Raw genomic sequence first — 20,477 nt, forward strand, 5'->3', positions numbered from 1 at the left:
CATGATTAATTTCCGTAAGGGAACTGGCAACAGAGTTACTCCTGACCAAAACCTTTTGAAACTAGAGAAAGCAGATATTGCTGCAAATCAATCTCATTAATACGAATGAGTCACTGACACCCACACGCACTATACATGACTTTTGTGCAAAGAAACTGGAACAATTCTCGCGCACAAGCTCTCTCGCTTGGGAAAAAGCACATTATGCATGGCAGATCACCGATATCATTGTCTATCAGCACAATAATTATATTAATTCATAATTCATTCATTTTCCGATGGAAGATATGGTCCCTAACATGAATACCGTACAACTGTATCAACATCTAGAGTTGGAAATGTCCAATTACTAAATAAAAAATATGACTCCAAGTGTAATCAAATCATTTTGACAGCTCAATCTCCTCCCTACCAGATGAAACATCATTTTGTAAAAATGAAAATGTAGTCGGCAGTGACAGTCGAACGGTACAATCCCATAGATCTCATGCACCAGGAATTTCAAGGCATCCAAATGTGGTGAAAATCCTCTGATTTTCCATCTGGCCACAAATCAATGGCTGCAAATCAGCTTCTGCCGTAAAATAGGTCACTAGAACAATTTATCGTTGTTCCCATGACTGCTGCGCAGAGGCCACCCTGCCTGAACGGAGAAAAGAAGTGTCAAAATAAGTTTGTGTAAGGCTAACAAAGCACACAGATCCCAAACCTGTTTCAACTCCTGTGGTCAAAAACAGAATCACAATAGGACTACTTGACTTTTACTGATGCTACATATATTAATTGTTTCCAGAGCTATGATGAGATTCCTTAATACTTTTACTATTTGCATAAAATCGAAACTACACAAAATGGTACTCATAATCATAATATAATGATGAAATAATATATTTACACATAATATTGAAAGAGCACACAACTTGAATACCATGAGTCAGGCAGTGCTTATGCCTTCTGTGAACCTGAAGTGCCAAACAATGAAGCATATTTCAATGAAATGACGGAGATGTTTGATCTGGCACTTCAGACAGAAATGAGTCAGCAATGAATGCACTGCAGTATGAATGTGAATGTCATTCAGTTTTAAAGAGAATTCCACTGACATATACAGCTGGACTACTACAGATAAGTTTAAGTTACACTTTATTTTACAGTGTCCCTGTTACAGTAATTATACATTTAAGTCCTTACTATAGGGTTAGGGTTTGGTTTAGGGTAAGTTGCATGCATTACTATAATAATCCCATGTAACGTGTAAACAGTGACAGTTTTTTGTGCACTTAAAGCTTCACATCAGACACTGTGAATTTGGTCTATGTTGGAAAGATTTTGGTGCATTGCAGAATATTCCAGCACGTCTCTGTGCAGGGGCTTTATTCTATGCCCATGTAAATGAAGCACTAACTGCAGTATTATTTACTGGATTTTTTCCTTTAACACTCACAGATTATCAGTTCTGGCAGTGCTACTTCATGCTGGGGTAAAACCGAAAATCCTTTGTCTTTCATGCTACTGTGTTGCATGGAATAGGATGTGTAAAATGTAGATGAGCCAAATGTAAACAAGTGTTGCCAGGCGAGCCCTTGTGAGAAAGCTACAGAATTCTGATCACTACTTGTTGAAATTTATACAAATATTGTTTGGCAAAATCAAAATTTGAGTATAGTTATTGAGGGAAAAAAACACGTCCATGAGTATGCATAAAAAAGTACAAATGCACCATCATGAAAACTGTAACTTTGATGAAGAAGGTTTGTATGGAATGCAAAATGAATGTAAAGTTTTTTGGGGGCAAAATTACTGGACAGATAACTTATACAGTTAATAAATAGACATAGTCCTTAGTTTATTTAGGAAATATAACTAGTTTTAACAAACATGCCTTACTAAAAACTAGGGCTGGGTATCGATTAAGATGTTTCAGATCGATTCAATTTCGATTCACAAGCTATCAAATCGATTCGATATCGATTTGCGATTCCAGATCTCGGGTCGGTTTTTACTCAATTCTCAATTCAACTCAATGAATATAGATTTAATACTATATTAATAAAAAAAACAGTGAACATAAGTTTACAAGTGGGTAATTAATAAAAAGAAATTAAAAGCCACAACACTATCGTCGTCGTCTTGCAAGCGAAATCTAAAATGCCTCCATAACTCTTACTTTTTATGTGAAGGTGGCATCAATGTCGATGAAGCACCCAAAACCGCCATTTTAAGGACTAAATGAAAGAATGACAGGCTCACCTCTCGCTCCTTGGTAACATCGCACAAGGCAAAAAAGAGGGTGACATCTAGTGAAGAAGACTAGTAATTTGGTTAATGTTAATCTTACGTTCAATGCTTGCAGAAAAACATGAATAAAAAAAAAATCGATTCTGCTCTTCGAGAATCGATTCTAAATCGACCACGTAAAAAAACCTGATTAATCGAAAAATCTATTTTTTTGCCCAGCCCTACTAAAAACCTTACTTGTGTGCATTTTGAGGCAAAACAAAGGGCATTAATGTATTTTAAGATATATCAGTGCAAGTTGTTTTCAGTTGAGACTAGGGATGCTTAACGATTAATCGTGATTAATCGTTAGCAGAATAAAAGTTTTTGTTTACATCATATATGTGTGTGAACTGTGTATAATAACTTTGTATAAATAAATGTACACACATGCATGTATATGTTTTAGAAATGTTTACATGTGTATATGCATTTGTATATTTATGTATAATTTATATTATATATAAATATAAATACTTAATATATACATCTTAAAATTATACATGAATGTGTTCATATTTATATATATACATATTTATTATACACAGTTTACACACATATGTGAAACTTTTATTCTGCTAACGATTAATCGCGATTAATTGTTTAGCATCCCTAGTTGAGACAGCTCTTAAATTTATTTTATGCTAGGACTAGTCTAATCCCTGTCTGGGAAACCGCCCCTTAAGGTCATAGTAGTCTTTTTTTTTTTTTAGATCAAACTGGACTATGGTTAAAACACAGATATATGGCAACGAGAGAAACTCATATTTATATGGCACAAATTTGTATTTTTAATACGCATTGGTACTACAAGGCATATGCTACCTACCTATACACCAAGTATACAGGCCGGGCATATGCAAATTCATCTCTGCTACCGTAAAACATTTTAACAGTAATTTGAATGACAAACAACACACTGTTGAATGACTGAAGGGCGAGAAAAATTTTTACTGTACACAGTGACTCACTAAAACAACATTCCTTCACCTGTTTCTTAAGTTTCTGACACCTGTTAAACTCCAAGTAGATCAAACTCAGGCTAAACTAAGTCTTATAGGCCAAGATTGACACCAAATTTATTTTTTACTACAGATGAACAAACAAAACATGGTTACTAGGTTAAACCATGGTTGCCACAAATTAACCTGTGATGCAAAATGCTCAAATTTAGACAGGTTTCAAGGTGAAGCTGTCAAAACAGTTGCCAAAACTGTGGCAGATAGTGCGAATGATCTCATGTTCACTGGAAACAAAACATCTTTAGGTAAAACCACTAATGCACTCTATGTACTCGCTAACCGAGACATTGGTAAGTCATAGTGGTAACATTTCCGTCTCCTGGGGTCATTTAAGGATCACTGTTGCTATTTTGACCATTAAACAAAAAACTGAGCTGTGCAGCATAGCAAGAGGAAACCCCTTCATCCGCCTGCAGAGCTCTGTGTCGTCTTGGCAAGTCAGGTGTTTACTGGCCCATGTGTAAGTAGGTTAATCCTCTCTCTCTCTCTCTCTCTCTCTCTCTCTCTCTCTCTCTCTCTCTCTCTCTCTCTCTCTCTCTCTCTCTCTCTCTCTCTCTCTCTCTCTCTCTCTCTCTCTCTCTCTCTCTCTCTCTCTCTCTCTCTCTCTCTCTCTCTCTCTCTCTCTCTCTCTCTCTCTCTCTCTCTCTCTCTCTCTCTCTCTCTCTCTCTCTCTCTCTCAGCTCCTGGAAGCACTGCTCAGGAGAATAACCTCGATTTTACATGAACTATTCTTAGCACATCACAAATCTCAGCTCATCGAAGATGAGAGATGTTGGCATGACTTGTGGGATTTCTGTTCTTTAAGATTTATGGAAGCACAACTGGCTGTTTCTTATGTTTCTGTATCCAAAACATCAAAAAGCGCAAATAATATAAGCAAATGCACACATGAATTCAAACTGTATAAATGATATAGATCAGTCATTCGATCTATCTCAAAATATATCTCAAAATGGAAATATGTGGGGGAATACTTCTAAAACACTTTTAGTATTTTTATTTTCATTGTTGTATGAATGAAACATATACTTAATTGCAATATCAAAATCAAAACTATCGTCACTGAAGGTCATTTACTAAAATCAACTGTATGACTTTTTTGTCATTCACCACAACAGCCTACTGACTTTGCCTGACCCACAAGTGGGTCCCAAGCAACAGTTTGGAAACCTCTGGGCTAGATTATGTGATTAAAAAAGCATTAAAGATGACAACACAAACATTATAACAATCTATAACCTCATTATAGAAAAATTCATGCATATTTGTGTAAAAATGAGTGTGCAATTTCTTTATTCCCCTGATATTTTGATGTTAATACACTACATCTAAAAACATGATCATGCGCAGGTCATTGGTACCATTAGCCCATCTGTCTCCCCTTATGTTCTCACTGCATTTGTTGCTCTTTACTAATTAACTGAGGTTGATCTAATTACAGTTACACGTGTATAACAGCTAGTGTAAAGTCTCTGAATAAATATCCTCACATCATATTCATCTCACAGATGAGGATTGTCCTCAATGTTGTTCTTGGATGTTGATAATAAAATTAATTTTAATTTATCATACAGTTGAAGTTGTCTGTAGGCATCACAGAGTTTATCACCAGACCAATTTGTCTAACACGCGATGTCATTCATTTTTTTAATGCAGGGAAACGGCAAGCTGCCAGACAACAAAATCAATTCGCATTTACATTTATGCATTTGGCAGACAGTTTTTAAAAGTGCCTTACAGTAAACGCAAGGGCATAAATTTGATCAATAATAATAATATGGCTGTTCCCTGGGAATCAAACCTCTTACTTTTGGGAATGCCCTACCATTTAAATTAAATAGGAAAATTGATAAAATCAATAAAAAAAATCCAGCTGACATGACTGTACTCTTACATAGACAAATCACACTTTTATCAACCCATGTACACAGTAGATTCCCAAAAGAGATGCGCTCCATATAGTTGTTCTTGACTTACAGTACTATAGGGTAGTATTACTACACAATAGTATACAATGGTAACACTTTACAATAAGGTTTTATTTATTAACATTAGTAAATATATTAGTTAAAACATAGGTTTTCAGCATTATTTATTGTAAATATATAATAATATAATATAATGTTACTTAATGCCAATACAGTTAAGTTAATAATGAAAAATTTTTACCTTAAAAATCTATTTGTCAATGCTGAAATTAAGATGAACATAGATTAATAAACGCTGTAGATGGATTGCTTAGTTTTAGTTAACTATACTTAACTAAACTATACTTAATACTTAATGTATTAACAAATACAACCTTATTGTGAAGTGTTACCTATACATTAACGTGCAGTAATTACTAATATACAGAACAGTGTACTATAATGTGCTATAGCGTACTATATTAAAAATGTGAATATTATAAATTAAAAAATAAATAAAAACCAGATGCCTTTAATACAGTTCACCTGAATGTCGATTATTACAAATATGACATAACAACCCCAAAAGATGTGATGTGTAATTGTTAACAACAGACAATTTATATGACTGTTATTCCGCATGCCAACCCTCATCTTGTGTAATGTAAATCTACACTGAGCAACATGCAGCTGAGGACCTTCACAACAACGACCCAAGGTGAATAATATAAGGTTTATATGGTACAGATAATCGTTCAGTATACCCACAGGGGCTGTGTACCGTTATGTTTGCCTTGCACAATGCCAGATCCTCCCTAACATAGCAGTAATTCAGCGGGCCTTACCTCCTCCAGGACATTGACCGTGTTCCGACAGCTCTGCAGGCGGGTGGTGAAGCTCGATGTCGTGGGGGAATTGTAATCCTCCGTCGTTTCCGAGAGAAACTCAGACACGGAGATCTGATCCGGCATCCTTAACAACACAAACGCCCAATAAAAATGGAGGGGAGAGAAATCACAATAGCACCATTAATTGGACAGGGCTGGTCAAGAACGCAGCGATGTCTGTACTGCTGGGTTGAATGGTGAAATTAAACTAAACGTTGCCAATAGCGTAGCAGTGCCGTTTTCTTCACTGCCTATGCGATTCCTGTCCCTAGAGATGATCGTCGCGTGTAATTTCCACGTCTTCCCTCTTTTCTTGTCTAAATGATCCACTTGCATCTACATAAAAACGGGCTCCCCTTGTTCTCCCAAATATAAGATGCGAGGTTATTTTAAAATGCCTTTCTCCAAAATTCAGCTTAAAATGATTCTATTTTAGGTATTTCCTTGAATTATTGTTGTTCCGGTATGGAAAGCGGTTTCATTCTGTTTTCCTTTTCTCTTTCATCCGTTTTTCCCCCGTCCTGACGGTCTGTGCGCTCCCTGACACCAGCGCGTGCACGCACGCTCATCTCCTCCCACCACTGATGACGGGATAAACGAGAGTAAAAACTGCGCATGCGTCAGAACGCGATGGCGAGTTTTAACTTTTGCAGCTATTTTATTTGCAGTTATGTATGAACACCGCTAGAAATGAATGTTACATGCACCCGAGATAGAAATCAGAATGTAATATTATAAATTTAGTTCCTTTAATAACATAAAAACGCCTTAATAGATATGTAACGTTAGGTTTTGACATGCATGTGTATTAAGCTGCAATCTTAAAGTAAACACTTCAAATTGTATAACATATTTGAACTATTTAGTTTCTAATGGTCCAATTTACCCGTTTGGAGCAATATTTGCAAAATAAGCTAAGGAGTTACTTTGCAGAAGTTAAACGTAAATGTAAGAGCTCTTATTGCTGAACGTATTATATTACAAAGTTATAACACTAAAAATACCTAAAATAACAGAGATTTTAAAGCATGGGATGTTGCTTTTTGATTATCATTTGTTCCAATGACTTTGAAAGTCAGAAAAATGTGGTTTGCAAAGAGCCCACTTTGTAAAGAAAGAAGCACATATGATATGCAGATGGACTTGATGTGTAATACACATAAAAGCAGTGTATTGAGTAACTCACCGGCTCCATAGAGAATCCCTGGAGGAAAAACTCGACAAACGCGAGGATGAGGACCTCATGGCTCTGTAGTCACCTCAATAAAATAGCCTTGAGTTGAGACAATGCAAATGTATTATCATCCATTCGTGGAGACAGATAACATCTAATATTAACAAAGTGAACAAACCATCAATTATCACACGTGATTGCGCAAACAACCCACAGAGCCCTGTGGCTTTCATGGAGTTTATAATTATTTGCTCCTGACATCACAGTCGTCACGAGACATGAAACCAATTTTGCTATTCAGGGAAAAAAAGCCACGCCTTACAACTTACCGACACCGCTGCGGTTTCACCCCGTATTAGCAGTTTCAAAAGTAATTGCAAAGTTAATTGTGCGGAAAGCTCCGTGTTTCCAGGTGGCACCATATTCACTGCATTGTGCTGTTATCCACCGGCGCTGGGACTGAATCGCATGCCGCTAAAGTCGCACTGAGGCTGGAATGCGCGCATTGATCTGCCCCATCTGGAGCTGCTGGACAGGAAGCGAACATCAAGCATGTGGGCAAGAGGGGGGCCGGAGGAGGGAATCCAGCACATAACCTCACAGCTAATGGCAGGAACTGGGAATGCTTAACAACTTTTAAATGGAAATCTGACACCGGCAGAAAATGAGGGCTGTATTGCATTCAGGTTCATTTATAAACGCACGACAGTCGTTTTCTTTCAAAATATCATTATGCTGATGCACAGAAATGATGTACAACCTTGGTGCACAGATATGACACTGAAAGTAATGCTCATGGTCTTTCAGCTTACAAGAGAAACTTATGTTAAGAGGACCTATCATGAAAATGCATGACTTTTTCCATGTTTAAGTGCTATAATTGGGTCCCCAGTGCTTTTATCAAGAAAATATGAAAAAGATCAACCCAGTAACTTAGTTTTAGTAAACCATTCTTTGCAAACATGTGGAAAAATAGCTAATTGAAATTTGGCTCCCCTTGTGATGTCAGAAGAGGATAATATTGCCCCTTAATTTGCACTATGCAACCACCTACTGCCATTTAGTGCAGAGAGAGAAAGAGAGAAAATAATTGACAACAATAATTTTAACAAACCACCATTATGGCGATCAGTGTTTGCATTTCATCAGCTCATTTGCATTTTAAATGACAAACACAAAACTGCACATTTTTCCTCACATCTACAAAGTGGCAATTTTAACATGTTATAATAATAAATTATCTATATGGTACTCTGGGGACACCAAAGAGAACATGTTTATTTTACATATAAAAAAAGTCTTGTGTCCCTTTAAATTTCAAAGCATGTTATGATTTTCTATTGTCTTTTCCAAATCAGCAAAAGATAAAATAATCAGGATTTGTTTTTAAATCTTAAAGTTTCCTATACAAGTGAAAAAAGTACAAATGTTACGCATTGTACGCAAGTGTCTTTGATACACTTTACATGAAATTACTATAGTAATAAGTGTAAATTATGCGTAATTACATTCAACTCACACTAAACCAAACCTTAAGTGCATGTTGTATTATTATTACTTAATGTATTATTACACTGTAAGGACACAATAAAAAAAAAGTTTAATGATGTTTAATTAATAACATTTACAAAGCTACATATAAGTTAAATTTGATGTTTATTTGGGTCTGTAACGGTTGAAAATTCCTAACATTTAATACATTTTAGCATGTGATCCTACCCAAATACTAGAAGTCCTGTAAAAGAGTATGTAAATATCACTTTCCTCAAGGTATCTGAAAATATACAAATAAGTACAAGAGAAAAAAAGTGCATTTATTATGGAGGATCTGCAACAGAACGATCCAAACAAGACTGGAGCAGCTCGTATAGCCCTCATACCGCAGACCCAGCAACTGTCCGAGTCAAACAAATATAAACAGAAGGATCCATCACCTCCGTTTCAAAGTCTCTCACCCCTAACAACCAGCTCTGAACAACCCTGATGTTTTCAAAATGTTTAAAAGCTCAACCGGCTGAATCAAATTAATTATTTTCAAGTTAAAATAAAAAAAGAACAAAAAACAAACAAGTCAACACAGATTTTAATAACACACCTATATAAAGGCGATAAAAATTGTTGCAATTACCACACAAGTAACACAGCTCCTTTAAAAGAAAAAAAATCTGACTGACTTTTGAGTCTGTCATAATAGAGAGAGAAAAAGATGGGTCCTCATCTTCTCTCCTGCCCTGTTCAAATAGGGAGCCAGTTTGCTGCTAGCTCACAGCTGTTGTCCCTCCTCTTGTTTTATAGGAGGGGTGTTGTATAGGGGGTGTGTCCGGCACAGCCCCCTCTATGAGGGGGTGCCATTGGTTAATCTGAATCAGAGTCACTACTGTCTTCTGTTGATGAGCTGCTGGAAGCATCTGATTGGTCTTCGTCATCTTCATCATCTTCTTCATTCTGTAACGTATCGAATTTAAAGTTAAAATGAAAAATTCTGCTTTGTCGTGCAAAACTCAAAATAATGTCATTACAACATTAACCTCATCATCATCATCTTCATCATCACTATCTGTGCTGCCAGACGATTCATCATCATCGTCACTGTCTGAAGTGTCCGTTTTATCATCTTCATCTGATTCCGATGTTTCCTGCTGGAAATCAAAGTAGCACTTCTTTCTACTTTGCACATTATCGCATTTGTATACTCACAGATTAAGTACTTAATCTTGTGAACGTATAGTTAATATACGTAATGGTAAACATTTAAGCCTTTATATAGAGTACACAGCATTTCGCCGAGACTGAGGTTTCAGTGTGGGTGAGTCGCCCAGAGAGAGCGGGCGTTACCTTGCCCCGGTACGCCATGGAACGCTTGCCCCCCCCGACACCCACCGTCGTGGATCTGGCACCTACCGCCTTCCCCTTGGTGACTCGGACTTTTGCCCCAGGACCCTGTGCTTTTGTTGTGCTTCGCCTTTTCTGTGAGGGCAGAGAAAGGGACGGTGGGGGAGCAAGGACAGAACAGCAAAGAAAAACATGTTCAGGCTTAAAGCGATGATTAGTAGCCCCATAGTGCAGTCCTAGCAAAATTATTTTCTAGTCAGACTTATATTAACTGATGTTAGTTTGATACAAGTTATGCATGTGTAAGAAATGAAGAAATAAAGCCATATGTGAAGGCAACTATATACAGTACTGTGCAAAAGTCTTAGGCCAACACTACCAGACTTGTTGTTTTAGAAGTTTTAATGTCCATCCATATTTATTTTTCAATCAGTTTTATTAAGATACATACAGAAAATACAGGACATATGTACAAAAAAATTAAAAAAAAAAAAAATTCGGGACTAAATGTTTTCTTTTTAAATACATCTTGTGCGTTTTTGAGCAGAATTAAGTCAAATTAATAATTTCTTTAAAATTAGAAATTAGGATTTAATTTCATTTAGGTTTAAGAGATCCTGCAGTTTCCTGCTATTGCTCAAGTGGAAGGGGAGTTTACCCTAAAAACTTGACACATCTGTTTACATTTTTATTCAGTTTAATACATTTCCTTTATTTTCTGGATGTATTTTATTAAAGAGACTGAGAAACAATTATATATGATCACTATAAAATTGCAAAAACAACAAATCTAATTCTGGCATGTTGGCCTAAGACTTTTGCACATTACTGTATATTCTGTAAAAACAGCCTCTACAAGCAAAGTCAACTAGATAAATTAAAGCTGTAACATTAACTATCTTGCCATGCAGTGCAAAGTGGATCAGTATACAGAATATACGGCTATATGTATGTTATGTTGTGAAAGAAAGTCCACTAACATGCAGAGTTTTTGCATTATAGAGCGTGTGCTACAATCTGAAATATGAAGTGGTGACTTACTGTAGTGGAGAACTCTTTATAAACTGCACGCTCCTGAGGAGAAAGTGACTAGGAAAGAGCAAAACGACAAGAAAATTGTATAAGAGTTTTAAAAAACCCCACATACATTTAAAGTCTATTTGTTTCGAAGCACAGAATGCCTTACCTTCACCCAGGCTTCAAGTTCGGCTTTATACTCGAGCTGTTGCTCTTCCACCTGTTTCTTATATTTGTCCTTATGAATCTGATTAAGTTTTTGCCACCGTTTGCCGATCTCCACCATGCGCTCCTTTAGGCTGAAGTGATTCAGCTCGCCATTGGTCAGAAGTTCCTGAGAGAACATTTGATAGCCACTCCTAAGGTTGAAATGACAAACTTCAGATTAATTTAGATTTTGTTGCAAAAAGGTTTCTTAGGAAGCAACAAGCTATAAATGGAGAACTCACACAGGGGGTTTCTTGGGTTCTCCATCAAATTTTGGTTTTCTTTGGCCCTGTCCTGATAGAACAGTTCTCATCTCTAACAGCTCTCTCTGCAGTACAAAGACAAGAAGGGTAATGAGCAAAAAAGAGCCTCTTTCTTTCAATCCTAAACACAAGACATGGACAAATCTTGCTGAAATACTCACGAGCAGACTAATCAAACAAAATCTACATATTCACACCCAATATATACGCGCAAACAAGATGTCACCAAACATCAAGATTCATGAGAATATGTAAAAATATTTACTAAAATAGGAAATTTAAAACATGTAAAGGGGACATATGATGAATATTTTACTTTTAAGTGCTATAATTGGGTCCCCAGTGCTTCCATTAACCTAGAAAATGTGAAAAAGATCAACCCAGTAACTTAGTTTTGGTAAACCATTCTCTGCAAGCATGTGCAAATATAGAAATTTGACTCCCCTTGTGATGTCAGAAGGGGATAATACAACACTATCTAATCACCGCACTGCCATTTAGTGCAGAAATCAGCTCATTTGCACACCTAAAACGGCACATTTTTGCTCACACCTACAAAGTGTCCATTTTAACATTCTATAATAAATTATCTATAGGATATTTTGAGCTAAAACTTCACATATGTATTCTGAGGACACCAAAGATTTATTTTACATCTTTAAAAAAAGTCTTGTGAAATGTCCCCTTTAATGAACAACGTTTCTCTAAAGTACTCATTTCAATTTAGCTAAAAAAGCGCCACAAACTGATCATATACAGGGACACATTGAGATACAAGTGTATCCGTTGCAGACCCCTCCACCTCAGCTTTAGAGAGGAGCAATGCGAGGGGTGACCAACATTTTGACATTTCTTCAGCACAGGTGAGAAGACAGTGGTCAAAACGTCTGGTCACTGACCACGGTCCGGTACTGAACCTCGTATCGCTTCTGGTCCTCAGCAGCCTTCTTGATCCAGGGAATCTTCTCCTTTTTTTCCATGGCCTTCCAAGCGGCCTCCATTGCGTTTTGAGCTTTCTTCCGATCATTCTAAAACGAAAAGAAGTTTATATGTTATGAATAATTTTGTTTGTATTTATGAAGTCACTTTGGATAGAAACAAATAAATGAATTAAAATTTGTTTGTTTGTGTGACGTCAAAACATATTTGATGGTTAACTCTTTCCCTGCCAGCGTTTTTAAAAAGTCCTACGCTGACACTCTCTTGTGAATTTGCATTGGACGCTAGATTTTTTTAGTTTATAAAGTTTTAAGTATGGATGTTTTTTAACCTCAGAAGGCCTTTATTAACCCACTTGAGCCGTGTGGAATACCTCTTTGAAGGATGGATGTACTTTTTTGGGCTAAAAATGTCCGGCCCTGTTTCTTACTATTACAAAGCTCGGAAGAGCCAGGACATTTTCTAATATAACTTTGATTGTGTTCATCTGAAAGTAAATGGTCATATGTATCTCGGATAGCTTGAGGGTGAGTAAATCATGGGGTAATTTTCATTTTTCGGTGAACTATCCCTTCAAGAGATTGGAAAATGTAATGCATAAGTCATTGTCCTGTTTGATCACCATATGCTTTAATTGTATGGTAAAGAAAAGTAAACACGTTACTCTTACCCTGTATTTAGCTAGATAGTCTCCTATAACACTCTGTTGCCACATCTCCTCCGGAGTCTTGGGAGTTTCAGGAAGCCGTGTTTTCTTCTTATTGTCTCGCTTTTCTTTGGGGGATTGATGCACCCATTGATCTAGCTCAGGGTCACGACACCGATCCTACAACACACCAAAACTCTGATTTAGACATAGCTTGAGAGATAAACAGCATGCATAAATGGAAATCTTGCAACCTTACCACCTTTACAGATGGGGACTTGGCCCTCAGGGGGCTGCCGGCACCCCCTATGTTTAGCCTGGTGTGTCCTAGCTTCTCCTCCGATAACACACGGTCCCTCTCCTCTTCTGGAAGACTCTGCAGAGAGACAGAAATTGAGGCGAAGGGTTGTCTGCAACGCTGTCTACAAGTCCTGGCGAAACGGCTTGACATACTCAGTTGGGGAGGGATATATATCGAAAGGCCCTTACCTCAATAAATCTTTGAAGGTCAATCTCATACTGTTTCTTTTTCTAAAGACACAGAAAAACATTCTGTCTTTAAGTTATACATAAATCAGGGTACATGTTAAAAATATATTTGGTAATTTATTTTTCTGGCCAAAACAAGTTTCAAATATATGCCAAATAAATATTTATAGAAAGTAAAGTTTAATTACATGTATTTTTTTATTTGAAAATATATTTAGTTTTAGCATTCATATATTAACATATATTAAAAAATTATTTATTAACCCATACGGCAAAAAAATATATTTTTCCTGGCCAAAATATAAGTTTTTATTAAAGTATCAAATTAAAATATAAATTATAAAATTATACGTTTATTTTTGCTGTTGAGCAGATTACATTTAATTTAAACTTTTTCAAACCTGTTTTTCTTCCATGCGATGTTAAAATAAATGCTTTAAAAAATTATTTTTGCAAATATATCTTTCAGTACATATATTTTTGGCCATTTTTTATTTTAAAATATATTTAAAATTATATCTGAAAATATATTTTTGCTATATGGGATAAAAAACACAAAAATATTTTAATTAGGGATTCATCAATATATCGGCCTATAATCGTAGAGGCAGAAAAAAAGGCTTTTTTTCCCACTATAGCAAATTCCTAAGTTTAATCATTATAATGTGAAGAGTTTGGTTCCAAAACATGTCATGGGTTTATTGCATTTTGTGAAAAAAAAATCAGTTTTATAATAAATCTTTGAAAATCAAATTATTGATTTAAAATGTTAATGTTATTATAACCTAAAATGATATGTGAAAGTTTGTTACAGAAAATAGTGGTTTTCATCTTGTCACTTTCTTGGTATAGAAAACACATTTTTACCAAAATAAGTCAAAATGAATTTATTGCATTTTGGAACCAACCTCTTAATTTGTTACTTTTAGATCGGATGGATGGATGGACAAACCTGTTCACATCGTTTCTGGAACATGTCCTTCTCTTTCTGGGTCATCATCTTCCACTGTTTACTGCACAAAACCATTCGCTCTGTACTTGGCACATCCTTCATGTTCACCATTAGCTCAGCACAGTAAAGAGAATAACCGTTCCTAAAAAAAATAAGTAAGGAATAACTGACGATAGGCTGCTGAATATATACAAATAATGCACACCCAAGGTAGTAACACTGTTGCTGTGCATTATTTTCAAATAATTAAATGATCATATCACGGTTACCACACCATAAAACAATGTTCATATGTTTGATTTTAAGACATTCGACAGGTTTTGTCCTTAAAATGCTATTGTGAGTACGACTACTTTCTAATGTAATTGCCATATCTAAAGCCTCCGTTGCTAAATCCAAAACATCTTTTTACAGCGAGCGAGTGAGAGAGACTGTAGCACTACTCACCCGCGCACGTTGCTTTTGATGTAAAGTGATTGTACTTATGTTTGCAGTATTAGCAACAATGTGAACAACTTGGCCTATAAATATTTATATATTAATTCGTTTTAGTTTTTTGCTCAGGAATGAAGCATTCAACAGCCCTGTGGTATAACCATACATAATAATACACTTAAAAACACTTCAACTACTGCAACTCTATGCACAAGAGAAATTGTTTTCAATACTTATAAAAAATAAAATTTAACCTGTAGCATTCAATGATTGAGGTACGGCTATATGTAAGCCCCACGAAACAGTTAAATGAATAGATGCATCCAGTCCTAAAAGAAAGAAATGTTACTTACGGTGGTGGTTTGGTTGGCCGGCCATCAAACTTGTCTTTGAGTTGTCGTTCAGCCTTGGTCAGGACAGACTTAACATGTTCGTCTGAGTTTGCTTCTGGATGAGCTTCAAAATACACTCTCATGCTGTCCTGTATGATGAAGCAATAGGATCAATCTTAAAATGTCCTTTTTCCAGTCCAATCAAAGGCTTCATTGCCTTAGACCGAGTTAGGATGAAGCCATACCTCATAGTGTTTCTGTAGTTCAAGAGCTTTGCTGATCCATTTCAGCCTCTTCTTGTCCGGGAGCTGGGACCACTGTCTGCGTAATGCTTCCTTCAGCTCCTTCTGACTAACCTACAAGCATTCAACATGGAAGCGTAAATGCAGGGACATTCACTCACACTAGCTAAGGTTTAGGATACGTTTACACGACAACGATGTCTTTTATTTGTTTGAAAAAACTTTACATACACACTTACATCTGGGTGAATTTTCATGTAGGTCTTCTTCTCATGGTTGTACCACAGCTGCTGAGGGGTCTTGGGTTTCTCTGGAAGGTCTGATTTTTTTCTTTCCTCTATTAAATCTGGATGGTCCTCCCTAAAAAGAATAGAAGGTTCTCGTCAATAAAGAAAACGACTCTTGCGTAAGATAATGTTGAGAAAAGGAAAGTGGACACTAACTTGAATCTTGCCATGTTCTTCTCGAAAGACTCCTTCTCTTTCTGAAACTCCTGAATGTACTTGAGCTGACAGAGAAACAGTACACATTGAATATGCTATACGTCAACAGCAATATTAATATTAAGGCATTCACTGAAACCACACCTATTTACATCTATGTAAAAAAAACAAATATTTAACTTTGAGATTACATTAAACAGCACATCATTGACAAACACGCTTACCTTTTTCTTTTCAGGCAGTTCTTTGTATTTTTTGGACAGAATCTTGGTGAGATCCAAGTTGCTCATCTCAGGGTGTATTTTTGCATATTTGGCACGCTTCTCCATGAAGAAGCGAAAGTATGGCGTGAGAGGTTTCTTTGGGAAGTCTGGGTGTGTCTAAAATTAATAATAAATAAATGCATAAATAAATTAGGTAAATATTTAAAAAAACATGACACTTTGCAATCATACCTTTAATTTTTTCCCCTTGTAAGGGTTCTTCACGAATTCGATTGCATCAACAATAATCTCCGTCATTGTTCTGTATTTACGGACCTGCAAAGGAAACAACTGCATCAGAACAGTCCTAACATTTACTTAAAATAGGCACAAACTTAATCTTAGGATACGACCCTACAGTACAAAGCCAACATCCGGTGCTCCAACTTACCTTCAAGCTACATTTCCTCTTTAACATAAGATATAAAGCCACTAAATAACATTTTTTAATTATAAACTTTTCTCAGTGTTTTCTTGATTACGTAAGCTTGCTCACCTCTGTTGAAACCTTCTGCCATTTCTGCTTACACATGTCTCCACTGAAAGGCCCAAAGCCCACCTTCTCCCAGTCAAAATGAGACTCTGTAGTTTTATATTTCATACCATCTCCATCAGGCAGCTGACTGCGAATCCTCTCCAACAGTGTCAGACATTCCTCTTTGCTCCATGTATCTACAACTAACACACAGAGAGAGCAGAACTAGTTTGAATGCAGTGAAGATTATTTTTGCATATGGGCAAAACAAAAGCTGTCCCAACAGTGCCCGAGACAAACTGTTGTATGTGTGTGTGTGTGTGTGTGTGTGGATGTGCAAAGAAATTCACCATCAGCAACACGGGACCTTACCCGGCTCAGTTTTGATTCGTGCAGTCTGGGTGCCAGACACGCTGGTGCTGCCATTCATGATGACAGTTGGGTAAACTCCAACTTGACACCTCAGTGGCCAAGTGGCTGCATGGAGAGACATCATTCAGGATGTTAAAGAAAACAGTTTGTGTAAATTAAAAAAAAAAAAAATCTCAGTTTACTAACCCTTATGTTATCACAGAGGTACATGACTTGAATTATTTTATGCAGTCACTTTATAAAAGACTCAACTAGTCACGAGACACATGAGAACCAATAAGATTCATCGTTACTGACGTGACGAGCTGATTTGGACACGCAGCATATTAACTCTAAATAACCTCAAAATATAAATAATTTTGTAGTTAAAAGGAGCTTATAAATTAAGAATGAATTCAATTTTGTATGAATGGTCGTCTGATTTTGATACGCGGTTTGGATCTCATCATTCAGTGCCACCCAGAAGTGAATGTATGTGTCCACGCCCCGCCTCTGGTGCACCTCGGCAGAGACATCATCGCGCCGTGGCCATACCAGTGCATCGGCGGAGGATGTAACGAAACCGTAAACAGGACGATAAACCTAAATGGTCGTTACTTATCTATAACTAAGCCCTGCTTTTCAATTGTGTTAAGATTTATCTGTCGATTTATTCATCTGATGCCAGAGTAAGTACACGAAGATGGTCAGCTTTGAAAGGAAGGACAGAAAGACTTTTCGGGACCATCGACAGCGGGATAAGGAGGAAAGGACCGCCGCAGATGAACATCTGTGCCTACGGAAACCTCGCCGGGTCTTGTATCATGGCAGCCCGTTCGGCTCCTCTACTGCTCAGTGTATTCATGCTAACAGCACTGCACTTTCATAGGCGAGTACTTCATGGATAATAAAAAATATTACTGTTCTTTCACTTTTTAACAACTTTAAAGTGTAATCGGGACATGCCTTAAGTAAACACTTGCTTATACGTATTTATGTAGTATCAATCGAGTATTTTGCTAATTGTATTTATTTCAATAAGCCCATAATTGCATCAGTATCTGCTGCTCTTGGAAAGCCGCGTGCTCGCGACCCTCTCGCGCGGTGGCGTAGCAACGCGCCCGCACAAGGCACGGGCTTCTCGGCACGGTCTCGTACCCGCCCGCGCGCAAGGTCACCCGAGTAAAAAATAAACGAAAAACGCAAAAATCCATTTTCTGTGCAACATCAATGTTTATCTATTAACATTTATCAATTTTATTACAATTAATTTAGTTTTACAAGTCATACGCTAACTACTTATGACAGACTTTTGACACAAAAGTAAACTTAATACGTCTACTGCGTTACAATAATCACTTTAAATATCAATGTTTCCACATACCTACTTAAATCACGTGAAGCCCACTCTGGCTTATCTATTTATTGCGCTTAAAAAGAAGTTTTCTGTAACGCACCGACCGTTACTCTGCTCAGAGCCCAGTAATGGCGTCTTTATTCCGGCAGGAGTCACCACGCAGCTTCCGCTGGCACGAATGCCTAAGCTAGTGCGCGAGCTATTGGCGAAAGTACGACAAATATTGCTTACACCACTAAAATATGAAAACTGATATCTTATTCTAAACATGACAACAATATATTTACTTCCGTTTTATATACACAAAAAATGAAGCGACATGCATAATTGGACAATTTTGCAGGGAGTATGGAAAATCCAAAAAATGAATTATATAGCTTTAGATGAATTCTGACATAAATATATATGCTTAAATGTCTAATTTCGCTCACATGTCAAATTTAAGTAAAAGCACATCGTGTCTAGCTGAATCCGAATTAAAAACAGAGGTATGAGCGGACGGTTGTGCCTTCCCTCGCCCCAGAGCCCTCACTGCAGAGCCGCCATGAATGTTACAAAGACTCGGGGACGAGCAATTTGAAAATCGCTCGAAACGGGTCCAAAAATCATCAATTGACTCACCTTTTTCAATATCCAGGTGCGGATGATCCTATAGATTTGCGATGTGCTCGTGTTAAGCGATTGTATTGTATTTAAGTATCTGTTTTTTAGCCGTAAACCCCGGGGAGTCAGGTCGAAACGAATCCGACAAAAGGAGCGTCTGGTTCGGTATGAAACTCCGCCCAGCGCCGCAGGGGGAGGAACTCCGAGGGAAAACATGCGAGAAAAAAAGGACACAAAGGCGGAGGCTTAAACTTAAATAACTATAAAGTTAAATATACATTTTTGATTGCCATTATTTATTTATTTATTTTTACTTTAAAGCATTTTGAATTGTCACTGTCAAACTTACTTGGACCTAAGCAGAAATTTAGTTTTTTACCACTATGCAACTACGTAAATAAAGGTTTATAATTGCTAGTAAACTGTGTATTTTAACATTTAAAAAAGTGCCTCAGGTAGACGTGCAGGACTGTCAGCCAAACCCTTCAGCATAGTTGAAGTGCTAAGGCGATTAAAGCTCATTGTGCTACCGCCGAGACTACAGCGGCCTCTGGGCTCCAAAATCTCGCCTATGCCCCAAAACTGCTGTGTTTGGCTCCATCGTGCTGTTTGACGTTACACTGATGTGTTGATATGAACCATGCATACTGCTTGTGCTTAAAGTCCCCAGCATTTTAAACTACTATCACTATCAGTGAGTCAGCGCTCCATTGACTCTCACGCTTTCTGATTGTACACATCGTCACGTTGTGAGAGATTTCTTTATGTGAAACTGACCAATGGCACAGGGAAAGGAGGAGACAGATTCACTGACTCAACCCCCTTTCATTCTGCCCAAACACGAGAGAGATGCTTCATTCACACCATGAAGGTGACACTACACAGAAACCCAAGATATATGATATGATATGAGAAATTATACTCAAACACTAGTTTTGCATGATATTTTTAGTATAAACGTCTTGTTTTCCTGCACATCTGTCCTATTATATACCTAAAATATATGACTGTAACAAAACAATGCTGATATTCTTAATCAAATGAATAATAAATGTTTGTGCTTTACCTCATGTTTATTTCAGTCATATTATAGATATGGGTTAACTCTTAAAGGGATAGTTCTCCCAAAAATGAAAATTCTGTCATCATTTACTCACTCTCATGTTGTTACAAACCCGTATAAATTTCTTTGTTCTGATGAACACAAAGGAAGATATTTTAAGAAATGTTTGTAACCCAACCGTTCGTGGACCCCATTGACTTCCATAGTAGGAAAAAGAATACTATGGAAGTGAATAGGGTCTATTAATGGTTTGGTTACAAACTTTTCTCAAAATATCGACTTTGTGTTGATCAGAACAAAG

The 20,477-nt window shown here is 36.9% G+C and overlaps 2 protein-coding genes across 8 annotated transcripts in view; both read right to left on the reverse strand.

Moving 5' to 3' along the window:
- The window catches only part of asap1a (ArfGAP with SH3 domain, ankyrin repeat and PH domain 1a), a 63,504-nt gene extending 55,756 nt beyond the window's left edge, over positions 1–7,748 (reverse strand). Inside the window, exons 1-3 of one of the 2 annotated variants that reach the window (XM_065276531.2) lie at positions 7,597–7,748; positions 7,280–7,366; positions 6,052–6,178 (exon numbers count right to left, since the gene is read on the reverse strand). In XM_065276531.2, coding sequence (XP_065132603.1) covers positions 6,052–6,178; positions 7,280–7,338 — 186 coding nt within the window. In that variant the 5' untranslated portion in view covers positions 7,339–7,366; positions 7,597–7,748. The remainder of the gene's footprint in view (positions 1–6,051; positions 6,179–7,279; positions 7,367–7,596) is intronic. The other variant, XM_065276532.2, reaches the window with a different exon arrangement.
- Positions 7,749–9,060: 1,312 nt separating this feature from the next.
- Positions 9,061–19,296, reverse strand: ubtfl (upstream binding transcription factor, like). Of its 6 annotated transcripts, none has more exons than XM_065276539.2 (20): positions 19,132–19,296; positions 17,175–17,279; positions 16,824–17,005; positions 16,520–16,603; positions 16,289–16,444; positions 16,065–16,129; positions 15,861–15,981; positions 15,625–15,735; positions 15,401–15,528; positions 14,613–14,754; positions 13,661–13,702; positions 13,431–13,547; positions 13,196–13,351; positions 12,486–12,614; positions 11,566–11,651; positions 11,286–11,475; positions 11,141–11,188; positions 10,103–10,234; positions 9,796–9,903; positions 9,061–9,712 (listed from the first exon to the last, which is right to left on the reverse strand). In XM_065276539.2, the coding sequence occupies exons 2-20, from the start codon at positions 17,230–17,232 to the stop codon at positions 9,623–9,625; spliced, it is 2,145 nt and encodes a 714-aa protein (XP_065132611.1). In that variant the 5' UTR covers positions 17,233–17,279; positions 19,132–19,296; the 3' UTR covers positions 9,061–9,622. The 6 variants fall into 6 exon arrangements, with proteins under 6 accessions (XP_065132611.1, XP_065132608.1, XP_065132610.1 ...); XM_065276536.2 differs by having other exon boundaries at positions 9,796–9,906; positions 19,132–19,294; XM_065276538.2 differs by having other exon boundaries at positions 9,796–9,906; positions 13,434–13,547; positions 19,132–19,293.
- Between the last annotated feature and the right edge of the window lie 1,181 nt (positions 19,297–20,477).

This window comes from Paramisgurnus dabryanus, chromosome 6, assembly GCF_030506205.2.
Source record: "Paramisgurnus dabryanus chromosome 6, PD_genome_1.1, whole genome shotgun sequence".
Classification (NCBI taxonomy): Eukaryota; Metazoa; Chordata; class Actinopteri; order Cypriniformes; family Cobitidae; genus Paramisgurnus; species Paramisgurnus dabryanus.